Genomic DNA, 23,144 nt, shown 5'->3' on the forward strand with positions numbered 1-23,144 from the left:
ATAAATAAAGGAGTTCAGTGCCAGGGCTGTCAAGTCAGCACTTTTCACTGGTGCCAAAATCACTATATTTTGCCTTTTTAAATACATTTTTTTTTAAAAAGTCCCTTCTCCCAGAAAATCTGTTGCTTCCCCCAACCAGAATTAGGAGACGGATAATCAATCAGCATCTTGATAATCCTTGAGGCAAGAGGATTGGTGATAAGGAGCTAAGAGGTTTTCTCTCAGTAGCAAAGAAAATCTGGAACATACCAAGAGACCAAATTCCTGTACTCGTGTAAAACTTTAGTAAGGAGGTTTTGCACAGGGGCAGGGAAGGAAGAAGGGAGGCTAGGCAAATCCCTCCTCCTGCCAGTCTCGCGGCATTGCCTCTCCAGGGAGGATACTTCAAGCTCCCAGGCTGTAGTAGTGGTGGGGACCCACATGGGGGTAAAGGCCAGAAGATCCTCAGAGTTTGTGGGCCCACTGGCCAGCCCCAGCCCCAAAACTTCCCTCTGTATTGCTGCAAACAGAGCACAGTGAAGCAGTGTTGTGTGGCATGCAGGTAGTGTGAAGATCCCCCTGGCATGGACACTCTGCAGAAACTCTAAGCACACCTCCCACGATTAAAACCATAGCAGTAGAGCTAGGTATCTCTTGCTGTGAGGAGTTCTTGTCATGCTGTGTGGAAAAAATAAACTAATTTTGAAATGGTCCTGCTAGGTCCTGAGGAAACCAAGTCAGAGCAATGTACAGCAATCAAGTTTCTTGATGGAATTTAAAGCTCTTCCATATAGGTGACCAGATACTATGGTGATGGGAGTCACTGTGAAAAAAAATCTAGACAGATAGTTCATCCCTGTCTAACAAGTGAAGGCCCTGAAAGCAGTGAAGGGTTCTGGACATGTAAAGCAGACCCCTGTCTTTTTAAGCTCCAGAAAGCCGGTATGGACCTAGAACATCAATGCCTCTATCAGAGAAAGTGATCTGCCAACTGCCCTGCAGCAAGTAATAATCCAGCTGTCTCTCAAAGAAACATGCATTTGAGGTCAACTATCTCAGCAGCAATCACTCCATCTCCAACCTCTCAAGCCTGGGAAGAGTTATCAAGAGAGTGGTGGGGAACAAACTTCAGAACTTAATCACTGCCAGCATCCTAGTCTTCTTGCTATTGGTGTTCAAACCAGGATATGGCATAGGGATGGTTTTAATGTGTGATTTTTCTAAGGCAATTAACAGAGCACAGACATCTATGCTAATACTGTTTATTCACATATAAGATCCAGTAGGAGTGGAAGGTCAGCACTATGTTGGCTCTACTCATTTCTCTTAGCCAAATCTCTCGGTGGCATTTTTATGTTCTCCCTTACTGTGGTGTTTGAGCAGCTCACAACAACCCTGTTATCCCCATTTTACAGATAGGGGGAACTGAAGTACAGAGAGGCTAGGTGACTTGCCTACGGTCATGTAGGAAGTCTGTGACAAAGCAGGGGAATTGAACTTAGGTCTCCCAAGTCCTAAGCTAGCACTTCAATCAGTGGCCACCTTTCCCCTCAGAGAGTCAAATCCAAGAGATTCAAAAAGGCAGTTGATCCTTTTCCGGAAGAGCTCTTGCATGCTGAGGTCTGCAAGGCTCAGTCTTTCCTCCTCTTCTTTTCAACTTGATGGGAGACCTCTAGGGGAGGTAGTGAGATGCCATAGATCCATATTACTAATGTGATGCTGAAGATAACCATTTGCACATCGGTTTCTCAGCAGATAGAGGCAGTGCTAACCCCCAGATATTCCAGTGCCTGAGAGAAATAAGGACATGGGTGAATCGCAGATGACTCAGGCTCAAGAAGAGGGAGATACTTTGAGAAGCAGATAGGGATATTAACCTAATTATCTACTGAGAGAATTTATCCTCAGACTGTCAAGGTGATGTGCAGTCTCTGAGTTCTGTCAGTCTCATCACTGCTCCTGAGAACACAGATAGCCACAGTGTCAAGAAGTGCCTTCTACTCAAAAACTCTTCAGAACAGGTGGCCACAGTGATCCATACATTTGTCACCTCCTGATTAGAGTTTTGCAACACACACTACCTGGGGTGAATGTGATGGCTACCTGGAAGCTCCAGCTAGTACAAATTCCCTTAGTCCACCTACTAAGCAAGAAAGATAAAAAAAAAAATTCATGTCACTGTTCGATTGGCTCCCTATTCAGCTCCACTTTAGAGATTCTTAAGGAGCTAGAGTCTAACTGTCTTACAGACATCCTCTCCATCCATAAACCACTGATGCAATTGCACTCAGTGGGTAGGTGAGGGTATGGCTGAGTGATCACAGGATTCTCATAGACTCATAGACTTTAAGGTCAGAAGGGACCATTATGATCATCTAGTCTGACCCCCTGCACAACGCAGGCCACAGAATCTCACTCATCCACTCCTGTAACAAACCCCTAACCTATGTCTGAGTTATTGAAGTCCTCAAATTGTGGTTTGAAGACCTCAAGCTGCAGAGAATCCTCCAGCAAGTGACCCGTGCGTGCCCCACACTGCAGAAGAAGGCGAAAAACCTCCAGGGCCTCTGCCAATCTGCCCTGGAGGAAAATTCCTTCCCAACCCCAAATATGGCGATCAGTTAAACCCTGAACATGTGGGCAAGACTCACCAGCCAGCACCCAGGAAAGAATTCTCTGTAGTAACTCAGATCCCATCCCATCTAACATCCCATCACAGACCACTGGGCATACTTACCTGCTGATAATCAAAGATCAATTGCCAAATTAATTGCCAAAATTAGGCTATCCCATCATACCATCCCCTCCATAAACTTATCAAGCTTAGTCTTAAAGTCTTTTGCCCCCACGACTCCCCTTGGAAGGCTGTTCCTGAACTTCACTCCTCTAATGGTTAGAAATCTTCATCTAATTTCAAGTCTAAACTTCCTAATGTCCAATTTATATCCATTTTTTCTTGTGTCCACATTGGTACTAAGCTGAAATAATTCCTCTCCCTCCCTGATATTTATCCCTCTGATTCAGGATGTTCTCAGTGGAGGTTCCTGGCTATGGATTTCCTTACCGCCAGAGAACAGGAAAAGCCCAAGCCAGACTGACTTTACAGTTGTCTGCAAACCCTTCCCAATAATGATGATTGATGGTTGATCTGGAACTCCCCATCCCCAAAACTCTCTTTTAATATCATTTGGCAGTAGGGTGACCAGACAGCAAGTGGGAAAAATCAGGATGGGGCTGGGGGGTAATAGGCACCTATATAAGACAAAGCCCCAAATATCAGGACTGTCCCTATAAAACTGGGACATCTGGTCACCCTATTTGGCAGAATAAAGGAAGGGTATGGACAATGGGGTCCTTCACAGCCAGAAAAATGTATCTACTGGTGAGATAATGCATGATGACTGTTTTAAAAAGGCCTGCAGTAGAGAGATTAGGTATCCCTGCCCACGGCCACACAGCGAGTAAGTGTGAGAGCCAGGATTAGCACTCAGGAGACCCTTGTGCCTAGCATTGAGCTCACATCACAAGAACATGCTGACTTGTACATGTTTGAGGATATAGAAATGCTTGTTAATAACTTGTTTTTGCAAGTTGGTGTTATAAAGCTGAATCAGTGACACGGCAAGCATTTCTATGGCAACAGAGTGATGTCACCAACAGCATTTTGACTTTACAACTCATTTCATTTGAAGGAAAAACTGAGCTTAGCTCCAGAACATTTCAGCATTTGAAATGGAAACACATAATGTCACCATTGTGCATGTGTATGGGGGGTCCTATCAACTTCCGTGGGTCCTGCACCTGTACCTAAGAGCAGAATTTGTGCCAAATATACATATTCTTTTCCCCCAGAGGTGTCTGAAAGTTGTTCCTGGGAGGGTTGCAACACATTGGCGAGATGGTGTGAAAGAAGCTTTCACTGCTGCTGCCTATATGTCTGATCAGTGGGTAAACAGAGAGGTGAGGTGTACAGTTCAACCGGTAGCTTTGATCCCTGAGATGTGTGGTGATGGGGGCTTTATAAGCACCCAAATAAACAGATAAATAAACTCAAAACAAAAAATGTAAAAGTGAATACAAAATACAGGAAATATTTCCCAGGGGAGGTTAGAACACTGTTAAAAATAGCTCAGAAGTACTCACTTCCCGGTTAAATCATAAAACAAAAGTTAAAAGAAAATTAATAATGCAAAGAAAAAAAATCATTTTCTTCAATATGGGGTTCCAAAGTGGGTTTTTGGCTTTCAAGCCACACATGGATCTTCCAAGAGATACTGAGTTCTCTGAGAGATTTTAAACTAAAAATGAGTTATTGACATTGGGCCAAATCCTTAGCTGATGTAAATGTGCCCCCATTTTAGGTCAATGGCGCTATGCTGATTTACACCAGCTGTGGATCTGGTCCATTATCTTTTCAGTCAGGAACTTCAACTTTAATAGAACTCATCCAAAGCATGTTCTTTTTTTTTCTTCTCTCTCTCTCTCTCTCTCTCTCTCTCTCTTACACATCAGCAGATGAAGTCAGTCCTGGGTGTTTTCTTATGTTTCCTTAAATACCAAGAAGACAACAAAAGATATTTAAAACACCGTGTACATTGTACTCAAGGGGAGCGGAAGGGAAATGTACAGAAATATCCCCTTTCTAGGGATGCATCAACTCACACACCTTCCTGGAAAAGACAAAAGGGCAAGGGCGGGGGAAGGGGGAGAAACTCAAGAGAAAACAACAGCAGAAGCCTGTGTTGCTGGATTATCTTCCATGTCATATGAAAATACTTTTTCCAAAGTTTGAAAGCGTTTCTTAAGAGCAGCCAGCAGCATATTGAGATTTCCCTCCTCTCCTCTCCAACAACAAAGGAAAGTTCCACCCTCCCTCTCTCTTTTCTCTTCTCTTAAAAAAAAAAACAAAAAAAAGTTTTGAGAATTTCACTTTTCTATTCACAGCAGCCCTGGCCAAAGTAAAGCCCTCTTTTACATTGACGTCAAGATCTTTACCAAGATTAGGGTTTCATTTCTGTATTGCAGCAATTAGCCAGGGAATGTATAAAAGGCTTCAGGGAAGCAAGCTAGGACTCCAGAGGGAAAGCACTTTGCACCACAGACAGATAGCGAGAGGAGGGAGACAGGGGCACACAGAGAGAGGGACAGAAAGTTTGTGTACAAAGACCTTAAAAAAAAAAGTAGCGTTGCACCTGGTAACACTGGTGACACAGAAATGAGAGGTCTGCTTAGTGCTTAAATAGCTGAGAGACAATGGGACAGGAGAGGAAAGTGAACGATCTCTGCTTAAATTTCATAACTGCAGGGAAGTAGAAGTACAGCTGCCTCTGTCTTTAACGGAGTCAAAAGGGCTATTGGATAAGGGAAACATTTTAGTATCTGAAAAAGAAAAAGCAGCTCAGAGTTGAATGAATTTCATGCTGAGTTATGGTTTTGACCGGCTTGAGTATATTTCATAATTTCTGCTGCCGTTGAGAGAAAGAGGCGGGAGGTGGAAGGGGCTGATGAGTTTTTGAAAAATGCCTTTCGTTTTATTTTATCTTATTTTTTAAATGAGTGTTCAGGGCAAAAAAGGGAGCTGAAGGGAACGCGCTGGAGAGCAGCAGCAGGGAAGATGGGTCTGTTAAGCGTGGATTTGCTGATCGCGCTTCAGATCTTGCCGGTTTTTTTCTCCAATTGCCTCTTTCTTGCACTCTACGACTCTGTGATCCTCCTGAAGCACATGGTGCTGCTCCTGAGTCGGTCTAAGGCGGCGCGTGGCGAGTGGCGAAGAATGCTGACCTCGGAGGGACTACGCTGCGTCTGGAATAGCTTCCTCCTAGATGCCTACAAACAGGTGGGTAGATGGAAGGGGACGGAGAGGAGGTGAGAAAAGGCACCCCCGTGCCGGGGGGGGGGGCTGTGCGCTCTGCGCGGTGTTTCCCCTTTGTGCCCTGCGCTAAACTAGAGTTTGGTTTGGCATGGGGAGAATGGAAAACAGCTGTTCTTCAGGAGGGTTTGGGATTGGGATTGAACAGACCTTGGGTCTGTGCCCTCCTCTGCCACTGACTCTCTGTGCAATTTAGGGCAAGTCATTTAACCTTTTCCTGCCTCTGTTTTTCTAGCTGTACCGGGAGGATAAAGGTACTTTTCTTTGTAACGTGCTTTGAGAGTGTTGGATGAAGCATATTATATAAGTGCTGAACATAAATACCTTTGTCAACCATTTAACCAGTGCAATGTCTTCAGAAGTTATACAAAGATTAGGTCTTTAAATAACATCTCAAGGTGATCTGAATGCCCCTGATAGCAAAGGATAAAAATAACCCTATGTCATTATATCATCATTTTTATTCAGCTCATCTGTTCATTTTTGAATTGAGAAGGAAAGCACTGCAACAGTGTGAGTAGGTTTAAAAAAAGAGAGCCCATTTTCTCTTATGAAGGTGGTGAAAACAGGACATGACAAAGCTTAAAAATAAACTTGTAACCAGCTGAGGGACAGCTGCCTGGTCGTCTTCTTAGCTGCATGCACAATATGCCTCAAGTGGCACGTGACCAGGATTCATCACTGAATTTGGTCCGCTGGTGATTTTGGTTAATAATGCTAATAGCAGTTACACAACACTTGCTCTTTCCAACAAACATTAACTAATGAGCCTGGATAAAACCCCTGAAAGTAACTGTATCCCCACTTGATAGATTGGGAAACTGAGGCAGGGAGCTATTACGGATTTTGCTCCAGATCATCCAGCAAGTACAGCTTTGTCTATGTAAATGCTTCATTTGCAGCAAACGGGGGCATGAATCTACCCTGCGCTAGCCTACTGAGCACCAAGAGTACATGTGGACCTAGCTACCGCACAGTAAAAGTTCCCTAGTGCTCTATAATCTGCTTCCAGTTGAAAGAGGGATAGACAAAAGTGCACTAGGAAAATTTTGGTGTGTGGCAGGAGGGTTAAGGTGGACACTTAGCTTGCATCAGGCTAGTGCAGAGTAAATTCACACCATGATTTGCTGTGAACTAAGTATTCATTTACACAAGCTCTATGAAGCAAAGCCGGGATTAGAAACCAGAAGTTGCTGTCTCACAGCCTTGTGATCCGTTTATTGGAATGTGCTGTTTTATTAAGATTATTTAAAAACAAAAACCCATCTGATGGACTTAGGTTAACAATCTCTTATATCCTGTCTGAACCATAGCTATTTATCTGCGGAAAAGCATTTCTTGTTGTGCTACCTCTCCTCCCACTACAATAGCATTATATATTTACTCTTAAGTAGAGCTGTAGGGAGCTGCTGATGGTGGTGCTTAGTTACTGATTTAGTTTGATATATAACACTAAGTGCCTGTCCTGAAGCTCTAGGCACATGTACATACTTTTCAATATATAAAACAAATACAAACTACATTAGCTATTCCAACCGCAATCTCTTAACTCACCACAATACAAATCAAACATTTGTAAAATATAAGAATTGTAATTACTTCTGTCACACTTTAATCTCCAAAACACTTCAGATATTAACTAAATAAATGTCTCAAAGCCCTTGTGAAGTAGGCTGCTAAACGTTATTATTCCCATTTTGCTGCTTGGGGAAGTGAGACAGAAAGATGAACATGTGACTTGATCACAGGTACAGAGGAAACCAGTAGCAGAGCTGTGATTAGCACTCATGCATTCCCAGCTCCTAGGCTTGGGCTCTGAACACTGTGCGTCACACTGGGAGAAGGCTCAGACTTTCACTAGCTTCCTGAAGGTGAATGGAAATGTTTTAAAAGTCTCCAAAAACCCTTATATACATGAAAACTCTTTAACTTCTGTAGTAAGTTACATGAAGATTCAAATGATGCATAATACACTTTAAAACAAAGCTATTAAATTACTTCCTTCTTTCCATTCCTGTCAAGACCTGAGTTCATGATTCAGTGTTTCCTCATCTGCTACTGATGGCATCACTGACACCTGAAGGAGTGGGTAGCTCTTCACTAGTGTTAGCAAAGAAACTCAAATCTTAACTTCAGGGCTTAGAAGGTAATAAAAAGCCTTTTATTTTACCTTTAAACTGCCTAGAACATGTCAACCGTATCATGTAGGGTGATATCCTGACCCCAGTGAAGTCAATGGCAAAATTCATATTGACTTCAATAGGGCCAGTATTTTACGCCCCAGTCTCAAAAGGGGGTGGGGTGGGGGGAATTCCTTCACAGCAGTGATTCTTAAGGAGAGGATCACAGTGCCTTCACAAAGCACCTGATTGAGTAACCATAGATATCATTGGAAAGATTCCTGTTGACTTCAGAGATGAGGCCCAAAAAACACTGAAGATTCCTGACTGTTGTAGAGGCAGAAATGACAGAATACATTGAAGGTCAATATTAACAGTGAAAGAGGAGCAGGTTGTAAATTGCTTGCATATGAATCTCTGGGAGTCTCCTGCCACTTCTGCAGGGTGGTGGGGAAACTAGTTAAATAGAAAGTCAATTTGCTCTGTTAGAGTCCAAAGGAGACCAAACTTCTGCGGCTCTGTGGCATAAATGTGAACAAACAATGTAAAACAGTGAAATGCATGACCCTAAAGAGTGTCCAGCAGGGCCTCTCCACAAATGTATATTTTTCCAAGTCCTGAAATGGATTTTACATGTCAGAACCACTTAATTGCTGTATTCCCAAATTCAGCTGGACAGAGGGGGTAGATGTCAATCGGATTTAAATACATGCCTAACATTAGGCATGTGCTTAACTGTCTTTCTGAATCGGGGCCTTCTTCACTAGTAATAATACTTTGCAGTTACATAGTGCATGTCAAATGAGCATCTCAGAGCATTTTACGAATACTAAGTGAACTCACAAAATCTCTGTGCGGTTCATAATCTCCATTTTACAGATAGGAAAACTGAGGCACAGATAGTTGAAGTAGACCAAAGCCACACAAAAAGGTAGTGAAGGAACCTGGAATGAAACCAAGAGCACCCAGTCCCATATAGTAATAATACTACCTAGCTGTTATGTAGTGCTCTTCATCAGTAAATCTCAAAGCACTTTACAAAGGTATCATTTTACAGAGGGGGAAACATGAGTCAGAGAGAGGTGAAGTGATTTGCTCAAGGTCACCCAGCAGGCCATTGGTAGAGTTGAGACTAGAACTCAGGTCTCCTGTCTCCCAGCCCAGTACTCTCCAGCCACTAGACACACTACCTCTCCAAACAAATTAGTTTCCTTTGAAATTTTTTTTTAAAAGGGCTTATTTACAGGGGAAAATTGATTAGCATGGCTATTGTGAAATAAACTAATCCGTAATAGCTATTCTGGAATAGTTCCATGTGTGGATACTATTCCAGAACAAAAGTGATTTTATTCCAGAATAATTACTCTGTCTTGGAAGTGCATTAATTATTGCAGAATAAAGTGACTTTTATTCCTGAATAGCATCTGCATGGGGAGCTATTCTGGAATAGCTATTCAGGTCAATTGCCATGTAGACAAGCACATAATACAGGGGTGGGAAAACTACAGCCTGAGGGCCGCATACAGCCCTTCAGATGTTTTAATCTGGCCCTCAAGCTCCCCTCAAGTAGGGTCTGGGGCTTGCCTTGCTCTCGCAGTCCAGCTGGGGGCTTGCCCCGCTCCATGCGTGTTGTGGCTCCATGCGGCTCCCAGAAGCAGCAGCATGTCCCTCCTCCAGCTCCTATGCGTAGGGGCAGCCAGGGGGCTCTGCATGCTGCCCCCCATCCCAAGTGCCACCCCCACAGCTCCCATGGGCCGCAGGGGCAGCACCTGCGGACGGGGCAGCGCGCTGAGCCACCTGGCTGCGCCTCTGTGTAGGAGTCGGAGTGGGGACATGCTGCTGCTGCTTCTGGGAGCTGCTTCAGGTAAGCGCCATCTGGAGCCTGCACCCTTGACCCTCTCCCATGCCCCAACCCCCTGCCCCTTCCCTGATTCCCCTCCTGCCCTCCAAACCCCTTGGTCCCAGCCCGGAGCACCCTCCTGCGTCCCAACCCCCAATTTCATGAGCATTCATGGCCTGCCATACAATTTCCGTACCCAGATGTGGCTCTTGGGCCAAGAAGTTTGCCTACCCCTGACATAGTACATTACACCCAGATTTGTGCTTGTTATTCCTGTCTTTCTGACAGGACTTGCTTCTAGTTCTGGAAGATCCCAAATATTGGACCTCAAAACTATGATTTTTTTTATGTATAAGAAAGCTATTTTAGGTCATTTTAAAAGTGTTTTAAATATGTCAGTTAACAGTTTAATCTCCCTTTCTGGACTCTAAACAGCTGAATTCATCATGATGCTAAGGTACATGCCCTTACCATCAGAAGAGTTAAATATAGTTCCAATAATATTTTTCAATCCTTCTATAACAGGCTTTCTGCATTTCTGTAGGATATGAGGCATATAGAGAATACTTGATGTGGTGTGAAATAAATGCTTTATTGTCAATCATATGGATGACCTACATAATTCATTCAGAAGCAATGTAAATATCCCCCAAACTCTCTCTTTCTCTCTGTATATGAATCCAGAGAGATATACATGTTTTCCTAGTAATCATTTCACTCACCACTTCTGTGGGGGAACACAGCTGTTTGTAAATAGCACACAGCAACACTACAGAACAGTTAAGAGTAAAAAGAAGTGTCTAAATAATAAAAAGCACCCTAGGCTTTCTCTGAGAGGAAGCTACTTTGCCTAGTCTGCTAGCTCTGTTAACTCCCCTTATAATAGTTAACCTTGTTCTAAAGAACCTCTCTTTGCAACACATCTTGTATGTGCAGCCCATAATTAGGGGTGGTACAGAGCCATGTTTGACTCACAAGGCCACTACACCCCATGGCTCTGCTTCCTCATGGGAGGAGAAGGAGGAGGGTGTTATATAAATCATCAAGAGGGAACAGTGTAGTTACTATCAACAATTAATCTGGCATATGTTCAAATCAGAAACCAGAACTCAGGAAGTTGTAAGAAATATACTAATCACAGATAAAATGTACATGAGAAAATAAACAAACAAACATCAGAGAATTACTCAGTTGTTCCTATTCTGCTGGGGGGAGAGGGGGGAGGGAGGAGGAAAATATCTTAAGTAAAATGTTCCAGTGTAAGAGAATGCTGTATGTACATTTGCTAAACAAGTAAATCAAAGTATCTATTATTTGCCCACTGAGGATGTTAAAGTCTTGTTTTTGCTACTAGATCCTCCCAGGTGATAATGTCCTAACCAAAAGGCGGCATCAAGTTTCTGCTGCTGCGTGGAATAATAGTTTATAACAAGAGGACAATGGAAAAATTCCATTGCAAAGTTAGGAATGGGTATCCCATTGGAAAGCTATGAAGCTCTCTGTGCCGTGATTTATAGCTTTCATTTCTAGTCCTCAAAGGGTAGCAGGAAGTAGGATCTTAAACCTGTCACTTGTCCAAGATTGAATATTGCCCATTCTGCACCTCAGTGCCAGTGTAATTTTGAGGGATAATTCTATATTTGGATTGTATTTTAAATGGAATTTGATTGAAGCAGCTATATTATTTGGAATGTCAGAAGACATTCTCTCTCTCTCTCTCTCCAATACTACAGTGATCAGAATGATATAAATAGTTTGATGGACAGATTCATAGCTAAGTTTATGTGTGTGTGTGTGTGTAGATCCTTCCTGTCTCTAAAAAGGGTTGAACCAAAAGCAAGTTCTCACATGAAGACTCCAGAATTTAGAGAAAGTTTGGATCTGGATCCAATCTTCAGGGGATGGGCCCATCTCTGGAAGATGTTCAGATCAGAAACCAGAACTCTGTAGATTAAATCAGTGCTATGAGCTCTGATGGAGGCTCAGTTAAATCACCAGACATATCATCAAACCCATGGCCCTCTTCCTATATAATAAATGTACTCATTCCTAGAAGCACCAGTATGCAACTCAACATCTGGAAGGGCATCACAGCTTATGACAACATGGGTTGCTCAACGATGTTCTGCAACATTGCAGAGCAATATTTGCAAAGGTAGTATAAAGAGCAAGTGCCTCATTTCCTATTGGTCAGCTATTCAGCATACCACTGGGTTACAATGCTACTTTGGGAGGCTTTTCAGACAGTAGAGCAAAGACCTCTTAGCTCGAACCCTTATGCACTCATCACTTTGTTAATTTTGACCTGGAGGGTAAGGAAGTGTCTTTCTTTGAAGTTCATGGCAATAAGAGGAACTTATGAAATAAGCCCCCTGCTAAAAATGAATTGTCAAATAGTTTTAGGTCCAAAATGTAAGCATTGTCTAGTGTTTAAAAATATTTGTCCCCCAAACCTGTATTAATAGCACTGATTTTACAAAACGTAACATTAGCAAAATTATTTTCATTGAAATTTTCAAATACAAATGATAATAAAATAAACTTCAAACTAATAATAATAACTAAACCTTCCCCTCAGTATTGGGAACCCAAACTCTACGGGGCTTGGGCTTGAACTCCAGAACCAGGAAGTAGGGCTGCCAACTCTTCCACAGTGCCCCTGGCAATATTGTTAACAAATAACGTTAATAATAAAGACCTCAGTCACATCTTGTAGGTATAGCCCATAATTACGAGTGGTGCAGAGCCATGGTTGACTCACAAGTCCGTTACACTCCATGGCCCTGCCTCCCCATGGTTTACTCCCACCCGTCTTTGGAGCATTATGCGCCCCTAGAGGAGTATAGAGGGAGTAGAAATGGAATTCTGCCAGATCCTTATGTGGGAAGCAAGGACGCCTTATGCGACCCCCCCCCGCCCCCGCAGTGCATTCTTATATATGGGCCAGGCAGAATTTGTTCCTAAGTGAGTAAGGAGGGCAGGGTTTGGCCAATGATTTTTATTAGGACTGTGTAATTTTAATTCTTCTTCTCCCCCAGCCTCAGAGACCTGAACCTAAATAAAGAGCAAGAGCACCAATGAAATCCAGCGTCCCCTGTTCTCCCCGTGTTGTACACACTGTTCTAAAAGCAAATCCCTTCTTCCCTGTGGTGAATGAACAGTGCACATTAATGTATACTCTTCCAGGCAGGGACCTTAGGTGATTTATAAGCACTGAGGGATTCCTACACAACTTTGGGTCTTGTAAAAAAGCAAATACTACTAATACTGAATAACTCTGCCACCACAGCCTAACATCTGGATGAGGCTCGGAGAAATGACAGGCTCTTCTGGGGCTGCATTTTACTGAATAGAATCAAAGCAAAGAGAAGAACTTGAAAGGGAGTTAAGAGCTCAGGGGGTTCTGTCCATAGCCAGTAGCTGGGCTCCAATCCCTAATATGGCATGTCCATGTTTAAATGGCTAATACCATAGCCTGCTAATTATCTGGCAACACCTATTTTCTTTAGGGAGTTGATGTAGCCTGATGAGCCTGCCCAACGGTTCAAAAATCCCTGATGTGGGGCATGAAAGCAATTTTTCAATGCACAGGATCCCAAGAGGGATACGTTAGATCTGATAAAAAGCAAAGCAAAAAGAAAGCAAATCAGGAGATGATGTTTTGTCCACGGGGCTTTTCCCAGGCCATGTGGAAAATGTACCACAAAGTTAGTAGTATGTTCTGTTTCCAGCTTGTGGTTTATGAATAGGTCTTTCTTTTCCTCCCCTTCCCCTTCATTTTGCAGTTGACATGCTAAAGCAGCATTAGCGTTGCTCCCCCTTTCCACTGTGCACAACGCTCCAGAACGAGATGCCCAGTATCAGAGCCGTCAAATGAATGCAGGATTGGCCTTAAGCACAAACAGTGCAAGTTATTGCTTTGAGGTGGGGAAATCCCTTTGCTTGTGGAGATGGTGAGGCGGGGGGGATCACAGTTTATGGGCTAGCTTGCTGTCCTCTGAAAGCAGGATCATCCATCTCAGCTTGGGACCCATAAGGCCAGCGTTGAGTGACTAAACAGTCAGCACAGAAGTGCGTGATTATATAAATGCTGGAGCCAGAGTTATTGCATGTGAGAGAAGTTCTGCTGGTTTGTTTCTTAGAACATATCTTTTGCCAGCTTTTGTGTAAGATTTCAAAGCAGTTGGGCTGACTATTATGTGGCTTTTTTGGTAGGCATTTTCATTGCGTCAATTTTTTTTCCAATAGCTATTTTTTTCCTTTCTGTAATAAATAATGACAACAAAGAGAACAGAAAAGCCCCACAATGCAGATGATCAGTGAGGATGATATTGTCATCCCGTGTCAATCCCGTTCTTGAGTCTGGTGAAATGAAGAGGCCCTTTGGGAACGTCAGAACTTCATCAAGACCAATTAGCGGAGATGTTGCTGCTTGTGTTTAAGCATTAATGACTGGGCAGGGTTGGGTTTTTGGAGTGGCTAACATTGGCATGGAACGAGGCACCGACCTAATTACTCCTCTGCAGGAGCAGAAAATGCCTTGTGAATGCCTGCTTGGCAAGGATGTCTCATTAAAGACAAAGCGGCAAACACAACTCTCCTCGAAGCAAAAATTAACATGATAGGTACCCCATGGCCGTGAGACTTTCTTGTGTCTGTGGGAAATAAAATGAGGTTAGCCACACCGGGGGATATATTGGTGGCGTTTTAGTCTATAGGATGTCATGGAACTAGTTTTTATTTTGTCTCCAAACCTCATCTTTTTGGTTTGCAAGGAATACTCTGCCTATGGGAGGCAGAGAAAACACCCTTGCATTGTTGGAGCACAGTCACACATGCTAACACCCTTGGCACCAATGTGAAGTAATACTTGAAGGGCACTATTATACTAATGTCCAATTGAAACTATTTTGATTTTTCCTTCCAGGGTTTAGGAATCTAAACAGCGAAAGTGGCATTTGGTAGAGCTGAATGCAGAGTTGGGAAAGAGGAATTTACTCAGTGAATATAGCCTCTTTTTCTGCCCACATAATATTCATGAGCAGATTGTGGTTTTCCTCAAATTTATTGATGAGTATAAAGCTGGTCAAAATTTTTCATTCATAATATTTTTCCAAAGTAAAACTGGAAAAACTTGGACAAAATGAGGCCTATCTACCTCACAGGTGTATTGGGAACTTCTTTAATTAGCTATATACAACAGTAAAAATTCCCATAAAATCTGTTGGCTTGAAGAGAGAGTCAGGGGAAAGGAAGAACAGGCTCAGTGTCAATTACCCTTTGAAAAAATGGAACTGAACCATGAAGGATCATGTATTCATCGGGGACAGTTAGGTTTCAGGTGAAGAGATGGAAGTCCCTGTACCTACAATGTGCTCATTGCTGGATTTTAGCTATAATGGAGATTTTTTTCCCCCATCAGCTGAGCATTCTGCATTCTGGTTCTGGTTTTTCAGGAGGCAACGCTTGGTAGTGAAATCTGAGATGACCTCTGTGGGCCAAATTCAGAAGTCCTTACTGAGTTCTTACTCAATTGAAACTTCCGCTAGCGTCATTAGGAGTGAATACAGTCTGGATTAGGACCTCAGGATTTGGCCCTATATGAATTCAGTCAAAACACTATTTTTCTGAACATCATGAGATAGGCAGGAGATGAGAAGAGAGAGAAATTATCAGGGAAATAAAAAGACAATTACATTGTTATTATAGAGCTTGATGCTAAGGAGAGATGTGTAGGAGTTGCAGTGACTAGACTTATTGTCTTTTATAATAGTACTCTGTAATTCCATATAATCTTTCAGAGAACCTTGTAGACTTTAGTCAATCTTCACAACACCGTTGTGTGATACATGTATATTATCTCCATTGTATAGATGGGGAAACTGAGGCACTGATGGGTGCAAGGACTTTCCCACAGTCGCACAGTGAGTCAGAGTCAGATCTAGGGATAAGGCCATGAACACCTAACTACCAACCACCTGCTTGAGACACTAGCCACACTCTTCTCTCCTCCTGCTGCTTGAGGAGAAACACAGCAATGGGAGAAGACACTGGTCTTATATTGATCATTTGCTTAAAACCAGGAACCCTGCAGCATTTTCTGTGTAGGGAGCACACTGTGTTATTTGAACAGCTGACTGTGTTTGTTTAGTGAGAGTGAACATGAAGGACACTGTGGAAGCAAGTCACAGTAACTCATCATGTCTTTATTTGTTTTGACATCAGGTGAAATTGGGAGGAGAAGCCCCAAACTCCAATGTGATCCACATAGCTAATGGCGGCAGCAGCAGCAGCAGTAGCAGAAGAAAAAGTGTTGGTGGGAAATATGGAACCAAGTGCCACCTTCTGGACTTTGCCAATTCAGAGCGCCCGCTGGTGGTTAACTTTGGTTCAGCCACCTGACCCCCATTCACGAACCAGCTGTCGGCCTTCGGCAAGCTGGTGGAGGAGTTCTCAGGTGTGGCCGATTTCCTATTGGTCTACATCGATGAGGCTCACCCATCGGATGGCTGGGCCGCCCCTGGGATCTCTCCCTCCTCATTTGAGGTGAGGAAGCACAGGAACCAGGAAGACCGATGTGCTGCCGCTCACCAGCTCCTGGAGCGGTTTTCCTTGCCATCCCAGTGCCAAGTGGTAGCTGACTGCATGGACAATAATGCCAATGTGGCCTATGGGGTCTCCTTCGAGCGAGTGTGCATCGTGCAGAGACAGAAAATTGCCTACTTGGGGGGCAAGGGCCCCTTTTTCTACAACCTCCAGGAAGTCCGGCTTTGGCTGGAGCAAAACTTCAGCAAGAGATGAAATCCAGCCTGAGATGAGTAAAGTGTGTCAAGAGCCTTGTCCCTTTAAAGTGATATAAAAGGGAACAAAACACACGGTTTTACAATAGGCCTTTCGGGGCCTGTTGCAGGAGAACAGGTTCAATAATAAGGTCAAATGAATGCAAGCCAGGAAAAAAAGAAAAAGAAAACAGCACATAAAAAGAGAATTGTGTGAGACCATCCTACTCCTGCCTTCTTAACAGGGCAGAAAAGGCCACTGTGAAAAGTGCTGCTGCTGCGCATGAAAGGTGGTGGGATGAGATTTCTCACCCATCCTTTTAACAACATGTTGACTTTAGGTTCAGAAGAAAGCACTGCTTCCTGGAAGGCGATTCTGCGGAGAGGCAACCTCATGTATTTGATCAGGGACATCTCACTTTTCCATTGAGGCCTGTATAGGCAACTTGCCAGCAACCTGAGACCTTCAATTAATTTGCATAAAATGGAGTGGCTTATGGCTGCCTTCCTTTTTTGATACAGAGGTATGACCCAGCAGAGACTACAAGATCCACCATGCAGTGCAAACTGGCTGCTCAGTTCAAGATGAAACATTGTATGTGGATTTTGGTACTCTCTCTACGGGCAGCCTCTCTGCATAGTGTGTGTGTGTGTGTGTACAGTATGCGCGTGTGCACACACTACACACACACACACACACACTCTTAGGCATCTGTATGTTAACAATTAAATTGGCAGCAAGCCACACCGTAGAACTCCATAGGCTGCATTTGGCTCTCAGGCTACACCTTGGTCACCATTGTGAGACAAAGAAAGAGAGAGAGAGAGAGAGAGTGAAGGAAAGAGGTGATGGGCGGGCGGGGGAGGGAGAAGGATACAGACGAAAGAGTCTGCAAGATCCTAAGATCAAAAGGAGTGAGGGAGAAAGAAACAGAGATTGTGTAATAAAACTATAACTTTTCACTTTGAAAATTCAGAAAGTGGGATTATTTGTCACCAACACACACAGATATACACACACAGGGCAAGAGAGAAGAGTTCAGCTGATGCCAGCCTTCAATATGTGGCACTGAAAAGATGTATTAATCACTGCTTTTTTCTTTTTCTTTCTTAAAGAGAAACAGCAGAGACAGAGAGAATTAGGGGTTATTTTGTGTTTAGTTTTGTAAAAGTAATTTATTTCTTTTGACATAGCAGGCATATTTTTGAGCAGGGGCAGGAGTTACACACCACTTTACCTCATTGGAATCGAAACCTGTCCAGTTGATTACCCTGTTAAAGTGGTCATGTTGATTTTTGCTATCCTAGATGCCTGCAATTAGTTTACAGCCATATTAGTTCATTGGAAAGTTAAACAGTCTTTAGCTTCAGCAACTGCAGTTTCTGTTGGGCAGGATAGCATTTTGGTTCATGTTTCATTCTTCTTCTCAGAAGCCTTTGGGGGAAAAAAACCCATCACACTGGCCTCACAGTCACCACCTTATTTCTCTGAAGAAGTTAAGGATGAACTGAGTGACTTATCAAGAACAATTGTAACAAATGTTTCTCAAGAATGGCTGAGGGGAATATTCTGAAGTATATTTAAAGAGACATTGTCATCTTGGTCTAGGCCTTAAGTATGTTTAGGTTTTGTAAAAAATTAAAGGATTTTACAAAACCTAACACAAATGGACATGCTTCCATTGTGCTAGTGCATGAGAACTGGGAAGTGAAACTGACTAATTACAAGAGTGAACCTGACCAGCCTAGTTTCACAGTCCAAGCTGAGAGAAATGCAAAACAAGCAAACAGCATAAAGTGGGGAAAATTAAAGGAAAGTGTTAAATCTCTTACCCTGCTAATCACCTGAAATGTTAGTACAAACCCAGGGAAGAACTTAAAAAAAAAAAAAGAAATATTTCTATTTTACAGTGTCCCTTTAATCACACTTGGCATATTTCTTTTTGTTTTGGTGTGAGTCAATTCAGCTAATGCACATGGCATTTTAAAAAAAATGGATGCATACACAAACCCTGGTAAAGCATCCCAGAGAAGCTGGTGGGGAATGCAGTTCAGAGAGCCAAGTTCAGCTGAGTGGATGGAAGAGCATGCTACTCCTGTATTTCAGGATTTCATAATTGCACTAAGTAATTTGTGATGAGGGGTAAAAAAGGGAAGATGACATACACTGTTGTCTTCTTTAGGTATATAGGGCCAAGGTATATAGTAAGAGGTAAGAAGAAAAAATTGAACAATGGAAAATTTAGGCTGAATATCCATCTACTCCAATGTCTGCCTTCTGGTATATAAGCCTGACTTCTCAGACCATTCAGTGAAGTGATCATGACCTACCAATTACTATGGTAGATTGTTACACATTTCTATGACTGTGTGGGAGAGCTACCTTAAACCTATGAACACAGAAACATAGGAATTGCCTACTGGATCAGATCACTAGTTCATCTAGTGCAGTATCCTATCTCTGATAGTGTCAGATGCTTTAGAAGAAGGTGTAAGAATCCCTATACTGGACCATTCTGAAGTAAACTGTCCACAGGAGTTACTTGTTCTGAGCCACAGACAGTTAATGATTGGCTTGTGCCCTTAGAAGTTTTATCCTTTCTAGTGTGACTACAGATGTCCTCATTATCCATATAAATACCTGGACCTTTTTTGGAATTCTATGAAGAACCTGAGCTCAATTATGTCTCGTGGCAGTGATTCCTTTTATCAAATTTGTTGCCTTTCAATTTAATTGAATTTCCCCTTGGTCTTGTATTATAAGACAGCGTAAATAGGGGCACCCAATTCTCCTTCTGTGTGTCATTCATTATTTTCTATACTTTTGATGCAAGTCTTATTTGTGTCCTTTCTAAACAAAACAATTCTAATCTTTCAGTCCCTCATATGGGTCCATATCTCTCATAATTTCCTCCCATTTCTGGACTCCTTCTCTTTTTGCTTAACTACTTTTTTCAGATAGGGTGACGAGAGCTGAAAACAGTATTCCAGATGAAAACATTCAGTGGGTGTATATAATAATGTAATATTTTCAATGTTATTTTCTATTCCATTCTTCAGGCATCCTAAACTTTATCATTCCATAACTGCTTCAGGATATAACCCGATGTGCCTTGTAAAGGTTAAATCTTTCTTTCTTTCTTTCTTTCTTTCTTTCTTCAATCTGGGGCTTTTAGCATTGTCTTAGTTGTCTGTCTGCAAAATGCCAACCCAAGTGTCTAATATGACTGTTGAAACATATCTTAAGATCACAAGAAGGAGTCCAAATTAGTAACTCCAATACTCCTTTGCATAGCTAAAGTCACAGTAATTTTGCATAGCTTTTTTTCTCCTTTTTGGATTTCTACTATTTTGTCCCTCTCTCATGTGTGGGTGTCTTGTTATTCATAGATGGGTTTTCATTGCACAGCAAGGGGATTATAAAACTGTCTTCTGTAAATAGACAATCCTCAAGGATCAGAACTTTCTTTCTTGGCAACATCAATTCCTGACCCTGGCCAAAATGCAAAGATGCTGGCAACCTCTGTGGTTATCATGACAAGGATACATTTTGTAAATTCTTTTGATCCCTCCAGAAAACATATGGCAAAAAAAGCAGAGGAGAATATTTTCAATAGAAAAGAAATGATCTTAGAGAAAAAGATGTTTTCTCTTTTGTAAGTGATTAATAGAAACATTAAATACAATTCCTTTAATTTTTTGGTGGTATAAAAGAATACAACTTTTAGAAAAGGTTTAAAAATTAATGAAATAATGTCACCATTAATTATACAAATAGACACATATGGGTAAGATTAACTTCTGCAGTTATGTTAGTAGGATTAAAAAAATTAAGACTATCAATCATCAGGCTTTCAGGATGTAAACTGATTGCTAGGTAGAGTCAGGAAGGAATTTTGCTACTAACATGGCATAATTGGTCAGGTGCATTGTGAGGTTGGGTTTCCCTTTTTCTATTTCTTTACACAAGGCATTTGCTGGACCAGAATAACCATAGTTTATTCCAGTATGGCAAATCTTACATTCTGAAGTTGAACAGAATTCACAGAAGAGGCTAATGCCTGAAAATATTTCAGAAAGTCACCAGACAGATAGGGAATGCAGTCCTGTCCCTTGGCAGTAGCTGGAGATTAACTGTTTTTTTAAATATCCTAGCATGTCTGCAAAGTCACTTTGGATCTGAGTCTCCACAGATGTTTGCCTTATATTATTATTTAGCCCTGTGCAAAATAAGTGTAAGTGACACCACCAGAATGATAGCTTTTTGCTCCTCCTTTGCACTTGTGTAAATGATGACACAAGGTGAAAGGCAGTGGAGAATCAGGCCCAGCACATTTAAAAAGGAAAAATGCATGGCAAAATGTATGTCACTGAACAGCTGCGCTAAGGACTTCAAAAAGCTAAAGGCGATTATTCTTCTGAAGGTTGTCTAGATGGAGAGATCCACGAAGCTTCTTAAAAATGTCTCAGTGGTGTGTGTGAGACCTTTATATGTTGTTGGGTGTAGGATTAAGATTTTTAACACATACATTCAGTACTATAACCAAAGCAATAAAAGAGGTATCAGGTAGGGAATAATGGCCAGTTTTGTTCGACTCTACACCATATCAATGCATGACCCATATGCAGCAAACGACAGGCCTGAATTCTGGGCTGTACAGATGGGGGATGAGGGCAAGGCAGGGATGCTAGTGTGCTCATGAAGACCGCTAACAAAAGAGTAACTAACTCCGTTGGCGTTCAGATGCCATCACACTGGCATTTCTTTCTGCGTTTTGCTATCTCTGTTTGGAGGGTCTGCTTGATGTCCATTCCTTTGAGTACTGTGGGTAGAGATGTGTTTGTGTGTTTAGGTGTCAAAAATATACTTCATAGGAGAACCAGCAAAAATGTGTTATAATATTGGTGCTCTGTGCAATGTGTGCTTTTTAGACTTGTCTTTTTTTTCTTGTATTTTAATAAAATCTAAAGGCAAAAATATTCTGTCTTCTTTGGTCTTTTTTATTTTTAAATATGGCGTGCTACAGGTCAGTGAAAGTATGAAGGATTGTTTTTTCCAATAAAATGGCCTATCCTGCAATGGTTAGATCTCGGTTTATGTGGGCAAAATATAAATGTCAAAACATAAATGTCAGGATCTGTGTTTTTCTTTGTTTACTCTCTGACGAGCTCTTTCTGAGAAAGATAAGAGAGCAATTTGGAAACATCTAGGATGATGTTTAATATGCACAGTACAAGCAACATTTTTAAAAATATGAGCTTGAGGCAAGCACACAAAACACTACATTGCATGTGAAAATTTTCATGTATCTTGCATTTGTGTGTGCAATGTAATACACATCCAGCACGTATACATGCAGCTATATTTTCAAAGGGTGGCATTAAAGAGCAAAAATCTGCACACCAAAATGAGTGAGCAAAACTCAGCACTTGATTGAGAAGCCATCCGATGAATGGAACGGCTTGAGATGAGATTGCTCAGCACCTTACAGGATTGGGACCAACATTACTTGGGGATATATTTAATTTTTAGCTTTTTTGAACTATATATTAACATGTTACAGCAAGTTTTGAAAATCTCACTCACTGTACCCAAAACCAAATGTGAAAATACACCTAGAATGAAAAAGGAGAAAACAAGTTACTGAAAAAGAAAAGTAGTAACAATGTAAATCATACCTAACTACACTGTCCAGAGGACATCCACTCTAATATCCTGACCAGGACTTTGGAACAACCAAAGAAGAAACTATTCCTAGAAAATCCACCCCGGGTTTTTTAAAACAATTCTGTAAGCATTATTCACAGAGCTCCCACTGTGGGCATGATTGAGAAAGCCCATAGTTTAACTACCTCGTTATCAAGTCTCAGGCCTGGTCTACACTAGGGGGTGGGGTCGATGTAAGATACGCAACTTCAGCTATGTGAATAGCGTAGCTGAAGTCAAAGTATCTTATTTCGACTTACCTCCCATCCTCATGGCGCGGGATCGACGGCCGCGGCTCCCCCATCGACTCCGCTACCGCCACTCACTCTGGTTGAGTTCCGGAGTCGACGGGAGCGCGTTCGGGGATTGATATATCGTGTCTAGATGAGACGCGATATATTGATCCCCGATAAACGGATCGCTACCCGCCGATCCGGCAGATAGTGTAGACATACTCTCAGTGCTTTGATTTAAGTTGCGTCCCTTCGACCCTGTAATGTAAGAGTAACAAATACAATAACAGTGGAAATACCTTAAAAAGTTCTGATTCTTCTCACACCAGTGTAAGGCAGGTGTAACTCTGCAGAAGTAAATGGCCTTTTACTGGTGTAAAACCAATATAAATCAGAGGAGAAACAGGCTCCTTGTATATATCCACCAACATATACTTTTATTTATTTTTAAACAACTTATTCTTGCAAGTATTTGCAGGGATATTTTCAACAACAGTTTTGTTTTCTGGGAGGGACATTATCCATTACAGACAAGAAAAAAGAGTTCTACACCACACAATTAGAGTAAAGCTTCTTTAATAACTGGAACATTTCCAGAGCAGTATCTTGGTGGATTG

At 42.0% G+C, this 23,144-nt stretch overlaps 1 protein-coding gene across 2 annotated transcripts; it reads left to right on the forward strand.

Annotated features, from left to right (window-relative positions):
* The first annotated feature begins 5,067 nt into the window (after positions 1-5,067).
* On the forward strand, positions 5,068-21,567 carry DIO2 (iodothyronine deiodinase 2). 2 transcript variants are annotated; one of them, XM_039534742.1, is made up of 2 exons: positions 5,068-5,815; positions 16,034-21,567. In XM_039534742.1, exons 1-2 carry the CDS (start codon positions 5,594-5,596, stop codon positions 16,619-16,621), a joined length of 810 nt encoding a protein of 269 aa, XP_039390676.1. In that variant the 5' UTR covers positions 5,068-5,593; the 3' UTR covers positions 16,622-21,567. The 2 variants fall into 2 exon arrangements, with proteins under 2 accessions (XP_039390676.1, XP_039390677.1); XM_039534743.1 differs by having other exon boundaries at positions 16,034-16,609.
* The last annotated feature ends 1,577 nt before the right edge of the window (positions 21,568-23,144 follow it).

This window comes from Mauremys reevesii, linkage group 4, assembly GCF_016161935.1.
Source record: "Mauremys reevesii isolate NIE-2019 linkage group 4, ASM1616193v1, whole genome shotgun sequence".
Lineage (NCBI taxonomy): Eukaryota > Metazoa > Chordata > Testudines > Geoemydidae > Mauremys > Mauremys reevesii.